At 45.9% G+C, this 7,536-nt stretch overlaps 1 protein-coding gene across 1 annotated transcript; it reads left to right on the top strand.

Moving 5' to 3' along the window:
• The first annotated feature begins 3,371 nt into the window (after positions 1-3,371).
• On the top strand, positions 3,372-6,805 carry LOC149444279 (cystatin-A-like). The gene is made up of 3 exons (XM_089654726.1): positions 3,372-3,479; positions 5,329-5,430; positions 6,396-6,805. The coding sequence occupies exons 1-3, from the start codon at positions 3,396-3,398 to the stop codon at positions 6,522-6,524; spliced, it is 315 nt and encodes a 104-aa protein (XP_089510852.1). The 5' UTR covers positions 3,372-3,395; the 3' UTR covers positions 6,525-6,805.
• Positions 6,806-7,536: the final 731 nt, after the last annotated feature.

Below are 7,536 nucleotides of genomic sequence, written 5' to 3'. Positions count from 1 at the left end.
ACCCAGCAACCTGGAGATATCCCTGAACAGGGGATCTGGTGTCTGTAACGATAGACAGTTCCAAATAGGCAGCAAATCTGGTTTCCCATCAGAGTGCTCCTTCCCCTATCCTCCCAGGGGATGCAGGTTTACTCACTCAGATCTTCTCCTGTACTGCTGATGGGTTGGGGGCTGCTTTTATCTGGGCCGCTCCTTCCCTGCTGTACAGGTGGTGCTTGCTCTGGGGGCCAGTGAAACTCTGAGCTTTCCTCCTTTCCAGCTCCAGGCCTGCAGGTAAGCCGATTCTCACTGGGCCTCCTCGCAGCCTCTTGTCTTCAGCCGCACATCTTCCTCACTGTCTTCCACCCCAACTCTACCTCAGCTGAGCAGGCTCCAACACTTTTAAGGGTGTCCCAGCCCCTTGCCAAGTCTTCTGTTGGGGATTGGCTAGGATCCCTCAAGAGTGCAAGCCAGCCACTCCTCAGATCCACCCACTGCCTCTAGGCCTATCTCCACAGCCCTAGAGCAGGGGGAAATTCCAGAGGGGCTGGCCTGCAGAGCCTCTCAGCTCCTGACAACAATTTGACCTTCTGGCTATTACACTCAGGCTGCCCTCCTCTCTATCAGGACTCTAGCTCCCCTTAGCTAACTAGGAGGGAACTAAAACTATATAAAGGAAGAGGGGTGATCCAATCCCAAAAGCGTGCCTTCAAAAGGGAGTAATCACTATTAAAGAAGAACCCTCAGTTAACCCCTTCTTACAAGTTCACAAAAAGGATGTTGCAAAACTTCAGTGCAGAGAAGAGCACTCAAAGTGGTTGTAAAGGCTCACCTGCATGCTTTCTATACTCACCTGAGCCCCATCTCAATCCAGCGATGTGCACCAGAGCCTCAGCTGTCCCGAGTCTCTCTCTTCTCATTGGCTGAGACAGCCGTTGGCTCCCGCTACTGTCAATCACAGCCAGTAAGCCAACGAGGAGAGAGTTGGAGGCACGGCCAAGCCACATCTGTGTGTGAATGAACACAAATGAGCTGCAGCTCTGGAGTAAGCCTGCTTGGATGCCTCCATAGCAAGCAGCTTGGCAGGAGGGAGGAGCCAGGAGTACTGGCGGGGGACCTGAGAAGAGGAGGATTAAAACCACTGCACAGAGCAGGTAAGTATAACATATTTGGTATTATTTTTTTAAAATCTGCCTTTCCAATCACTTTAAACTCATAAGAGGCCGGGAGGAGCTCAGCTATGAGGAAAGATGATCGGTACTGAATATAAACCCAAATAATAGACCCATTGGACTCACTCAGCTCCTAATCCCAAGAATGCATATAGTGTGAACAAAAAGAACAACAGTGGGATTTTCTAACGGTGCTGAAAACCTCCCTTCAGAAACACAACTCATAACATTTTATGTAAAACAAAAACTTTCATTACAAAGTTATTAAAATACCTTGGGGGGCCTGAACCCCTAAAATCATTCATTTGTAAGATAAGCGGCTCAGCCACCCCTGTCAGCATCATTTCCCCCACATACACTGATCATATCATGAGAAACCAAGTCACAACATGACATATAGATGGTGGGGGGACCACAAATATGGGAAAAGATGTTGTCCCAACGCATTTCACATATAGCTTCTTCAGGGGTTCAGGTAGCTGCAAAGAAGCAATCCAATAATATACAGATCACATCACTGACAAAGAGCCGGTATTTTCTCGGGCCCCCTGTTCCCAGGGCCCATGACTGTGTAAGCAGCACCATGCTCTCTGACACACCCGGGCTGAGGAGGGGATAGTTATTGGAACAATATATGGAATACTACGAGAACCAAAGAAAGGGAAAATGGCAGTAATCACATCAAGTATGTGAAACAGTTGTAAATGAATGTATATAATTGGTATTAATCTAGTGAATGACCCCCAATCCTTATACTGGGGAAGGTCCTATCTAGGGTGCGATGCTGGGACAATGGTTTGGCAGTCTTTGTCAAACCCTCCCTTAGGCTCCTTTCTCACCAATGTGCTTTAAGTGATTTTTGCAGAAACGCACTACAGTCCATGTAACATGGTTTCCTATGGAACACGTTCACATCTATGCTTTTTTCAGCTTCTGCATTTTTTGAAAGAATCAGGGACTTTTTTTAAAAGCAAAAAGCAGCATTTTTGACACAATAGAGTTCAATGGAGAAGCTGCTGAAATGCACGGTAGTACATTTTTGCATTTTTATTCTGCCCAGCAACAAGAAATTCCACTTTAACAAAAAAAGAGAAAGCCGAACAAAACGCAAAATGCAGCAAAAATGTGTGTAGAAAAACACAAAACAAAATGCTAAAAGCACTGGAGAAAGCATCAAACACAAAATACATATATGAGAACCAAGCCTTACTGGCCAGTACTCGGGGCCTAAATCTGGCACTGGAGAGCTCAGAAGGGTAGATCTAGACGTACATCTACATCTCCCTGGCCCCTGAAGCCCATTCCGTGTTCGGATCGCACTGACAGGCAACGAGGAAGAGATTTGACGCCTCCGTGCCACTTGTTTTAACCCCATTTTTGCCAACAAATGCCTTTCAACTTCGTGCAATACGGGCGTTTGCAGTGCTTCCCCATTGACTTCAATGTGTAGCCCCTGACAATCACTACAAGTTGGGTCAACTTTGCAGTGGGGGCAAAATGAAACATCACGGCCAGTACATGTAAACACCCCCATCCCCTGCTAATTGCAGCTCAATAGGGGCGCGTGGTAGGTGGCAAAAAAGTGGCTCAACCACTCATTTTTACCACCCTCCAACTGCAAGTCTAAACAAGGCTTAGGTCCCTCTGAACTCGGGTCTAGGTGTCTGAATGGTGTCCCCAGCAATACTGTTCCTTTAAGTAGGGTGTAGTAGGGTATGGCCAGCAGTGCCTCCTATGGTGATGACCTGTCTGCTCCCACCCCATGTCCAGGGCTCAGCGATATCAGCTGCAGATATCTGATTTAACCCTGAAAGGGCTGAACCATCGCAGGTTGCAGGGTGGTTGTGGGCGCGGTTCCCATTCACCTTAATGGCTCATGTTCGGCAATAGTATTACTACGAAGGTGGGGGGTGGTAATTTTTGCTGCATCACGTGGCACCTGCATCATGTTTTCCTTTAGGTGGGCGGTCAGGAAAAGAAGGATGTAATACCAGAGATCTAAGATTTACCTCCAGGGATCCATAGGTTCCTCATACCATTCCACTGATTTTCTTAGCACAGACTTTGATTTGTATGACGTCATTTCCAATGCCTAGTATCAGTTTTCTCCTGAGAATGGCCCATCACATGCAGGGTGTAGTCATTATTGGACACCCCCACCCTCTCTGTGGAATGGTACAGCCCACACGTATATAAGCCCAGGTACTGGGTGATCTGTATTAGTCTACTGAGAACTTTCCAAAGATGGCTGAGGCTGTACAAGTAAAGGTTGGGGGACTGAGTGAGCCCAGGGAACCTACTGCAGAAGATCAGGCCATCCTTGATGAGGTAAGTGGTTGGGGATCCAATCCTAAGGACTGGTTCATGGCAGGTGTGATGATCTGCATTGGGACCCTGAGAAGCCATTGACCTGACATGTTTACACCATACAAGTGTGTTCATTAAACTGCATCACATTGTCAGCTTAGAGTTGCATGAATTTAATTTATTTTAATGCAAAGTAAACTCTGCAATGCATTGTAACAATGTAACCCAGTCTGCATGTTGTGCACCTGCTGGTATAAATGGGCCCCATGAGGGAGCTCCAATGTACTCGATTAGCTTGACATTGTGAATTAGTCTTGTAGTCACCTATAGTTTACAATGGCAGAAGCTGCAATTCACAAAGGCTGCCAATGTATGTTGGACATGGATGGTCCTTTTTTTTAATAAGAAGCTTCTTGAGATCCCTCTCCTTCCCTGGATCCCTGAAATGTAAACCACAATGAAGTGGAATGATCAAACCTGGTGCAGCTGTGCATGGCAACCAATCAGCTTCCATCTTCAGCTTGTTCAGTTGAATCTTGACAATGAATTTTAGATGCTGATTGGTTACTATTAGTGATGGGCTGAGCAAGCAATTGAATAGAGGCCAGTGAGTGTATATGCAGCCTCTGATTTGTACTTTACTGCTCCTTCTCACAATGAGTCTATGGGGCCTGGCCTTATACCCCCTATCCATAATATGTAATCAGGTGCTGGAACTGAAGTGACTAAAATAGGTTTTTGATGTTTTTCACATGCTTGTTCTAAAATGTATTTATGGGGGCATAAAACTGATTTGTAGATGAGCCACTAGAGGGGATGGAAAACACTTGGCCTTCAATAACTGTTTTGTTGCACAATGGCAATGGAGGTGTTGGAGCTTCCAAGGGAGGACATTGAGTTGGCTGATTCATAAGGGCCTGTAAGGGGCCATATTGTTATCCACTGGACACTGCAGTGTTTACTCCACAGCGCCATCATTGTACATGTAATGTATTGCAGGCTGTGTGATCCCATTGACACTGTCTGCGCAATGCTGTAGAGAACTTCATAACTTGAGGCTGGGCCAGTTGCATGATGAGTGCAATTGTAAAGCCCAGCTCTGTATATCTGTTAACAGAACGGACAGAGTAAAGTACAACCAGATGCTGCATATGACTGCCTCCATAATTCAATTTTTTTATAACTTTTGATATCAAATAAAATTGAACATAAGGACAAATTTTAGTGGACATCCTCCACTAAATCGCTGCACCATGCATACCGATGTAAAGAATCTTACAATCACTAGGTAAGCCTTTGTCTTTGCCTTCAATTCTTTCCATATTCTAGTTGGGTGAGGCACTGGTAACGTAGCTCCTGGCCCCACAGCTGCATCCTAGGGTCTTCTGTCATGTTCTAGGTGGGGTTCAGGAAGGAGATGGATCCATCTGCCCTTAATAATCAATGTCCACTGAGAATGATGGGGGGGGGAGTAAAATGGTGTCCAAAGAATACAAAGCTTGCAATTATCTACAGCAAAGGATTCAACTTCCTACACAAAGAGCCAGTTTACTGTCCTTCAGAATTTGGAGGGGCTAGACTGTGACCAATGGGAGTAGTAGAAAATGTCCCAGCATTGGTGGGCATAAACTGTTCCCAATCATTTCTTTGAATGGAAGAAACTCTGTCCATTTGTCCTCAATAGAGGAATAGTGACCAATTGATGGGTGTCGGTTGATTGAATAGTGCCCAGAGGACCAGATAAAGGCAAGCCAATGGCCACATCCGGCCCCTGCTTAGTCTGATCCTCTGCAGCAAGGACTACTATAGCTGGTACTGAGTGCAGGTCTATATCTGGGCCATTCCCAACCTGAACTTTCTTCTTTTTCAGGTGAAAGCTCAGTATGAGAAACAGTCCGGGACGAACCCCACAGAATTTAAGGCGATCCTCGTCAGTACTCAGGTTGTTGCCGGAACAAATTACTTTTTCAAGGTAATGCTTTGGGTTTTATGGAACATTGTCAGGTTAAGGCGTAACACACTAATGTCCCACTAGTAACTGTCAGTTTATAGCTCTGGCTGAACCTTTCACTCCACCTGCAGAAGTGAGAGAATTTCTTCTGCTAGAAAGAGAATTGGGGGCAGGAAATTGATGCCTGGTGCAGGCTTCATCCTAGTATAACCAAATTTCACCCCTATCAGATGACACTTCTTCCATCTAATGCTACTGCCTGGCCCCTACAATTATTGCTCCACACACCTCCATTAGGTTTTGGTCCCTTATCACTCCAGCATCTAACACTGTGGTCCCCTTGTTCACCCCCTCCATCCTGAGCTACTGTCCTCTGCCCCAAACCCCTCCCTCCTGCTGCAGTTGCCCACATGGCATGCTTCCACTCTCTAATCTCATGCTTCTGCCCCCCATTCCAGTCTACCACCCCAGTTGCAGCCCCCACACCACCTGATTTCTGCTTTCCACCACACCCCCCCCACCCTCCTGGACTACAAGTGGCGTTGATCTATTCCAGTGCTGACCAGGACACTGATCTGTTCCAGAGGAGCTTACACTCAATGTCACACTATACATTTCTATAGCTCTGACATATACCACAGTGCTGTATAGAGAACCCTGACAGTCGGTTGACTGCACCAGAGGAGCTTACACTCTAATGTCTGCATCAGTCATACACTATTAATGCTTCTGACAGTATCCTCAGAGCTTACACTCTATTGTATTCTCCAGAGTTGCCCATTTTCATATTTATAGCTGACCTATTCCACAGCGCTGTACAGCCAACATTCCAGCAGTTGTCAGTCCTTGCCCCACAGGAGCTTGCAATCTAAAGTTGCCCCCAGATATCTTTGAACTGTTCTTCTGGTAGAACACTTAATAATATAACTCTAATATCAGTGAAAACCCAAAATTAAAGGTGGAATTAACTTTTCTGCTCTTTCCAGGTGAACACTGGAGAGGACACTTATATCCACGCTCGAGTCTTCCTACCTCTGCCTGGTCCAGGGGAGGGACCGAAATTGGTGTCTTTCCAGACTGATAAGAAAAAGGACGATCAACTGGAATATTTCTAGGATGGAGATGAGAACCATGTAGTGGTCACATGATCAGGAATGCCACCTCCCATCTTTTTCAAACTCCTTTAAGGACTATCAAGAAGGAACTAAAGAACTTGAAAGTACAGATCTGATTTTCCAGAAATGCACAACATTTGTGGATGGAGATGTCCTGACTTCACACCTCAACTCTAATGGTGGCTATAACATTGATCTGTATCCATTTGTAAAATCCTGTTCAGTGTTTAACTTGCTTGTAAAGACAACTCTGAAAGTGCAATAAAATATCTTGGATAAGAGGTTTGTTGCCTAAATTCACCAATACATGTAAAGCTGCACATCCATGTACCTCCTAAATGTGGATACCTTAAACTGAGTTCTCCCCTTTATTCTGCCCCCCCCCCCCTTGCATAAGTGAAATTTTTTTTTTTTTTCCCCCCTCTAGTGCTGCCAAAGTTATCCTGCTATTCTTGCCTAGGCTCCCATTACAAGGCCGTAGGTGAGGGGTTACTACCAGTCCTCCCGTATGGGGCCCAGGCAGCTGGGTTAATCTGATATGGGCAGGGAGGGCAACTTCAGGGGAATAATTACTGGAACTCATTGCCTGCTGGCTTTCAGCTGCTGCAGAGAGCCAACACTGGATTAGTTCCAGTAATTCACAGGCGTCAAACTGGTGGCCCTCCAGCTGTTGCCAAACTACAAGACCCATGAGGCATTGTAAGATAGTTACAAGCATGACTCCCAAAGGTAGAGACATGATGGGACTTATAGTTTCCCAACAGCTGGCAAGCCACCTACCAGTTTGACTACCCTGCTAGTAGTTGCTGCCCCATGCTGATCTGGTAAATGTCACATTTGCCAGAACTATGAGTTATCAGTACTGATCACTCGCTGTTCATTCATAACTGAAGCATAATATAATGTTTGGAGGAGGGAGGCCCTGTGGTTTCTAATAGCCCTGCCCTTTACACCTGGGAAGACCACATCCAGGAGGTAGGTTTTTGCAGAGGGGAATGAAGAAACATGCATA

The sequence above is a fragment of the Staurois parvus genome, unplaced genomic scaffold (genome assembly GCF_062004578.1).
Source record: "Staurois parvus isolate SC_StPar_1 unplaced genomic scaffold, SC_StPar_1.0 ptg000794l, whole genome shotgun sequence".
In the NCBI taxonomy this organism is placed as follows: Eukaryota; Metazoa; Chordata; class Amphibia; order Anura; family Ranidae; genus Staurois; species Staurois parvus.
The sequence above is the reverse complement of the archived record's forward strand: the minus strand, read 5'-3'. Positions and strand labels throughout refer to the sequence as shown.

Bases quoted from the DNA above. Each gene is read 5' to 3' on its own strand.
- LOC149444279 (XM_089654726.1), top strand. From the start codon at position 3,396: ATGGCTGAGGCTGTACAAGTAAAGGTTGGGGGACTGAGTGAGCCCAGG. The intron at 3,480-5,328 runs GTAAGTGGTTGG...CTTCTTTTTCAG, and splicing joins ATCAGGCCATCCTTGATGAG to GTGAAAGCTCAGTATGAGAA. The intron at 5,431-6,395 runs GTAATGCTTTGG...TGCTCTTTCCAG, and splicing joins GAACAAATTACTTTTTCAAG to GTGAACACTGGAGAGGACAC.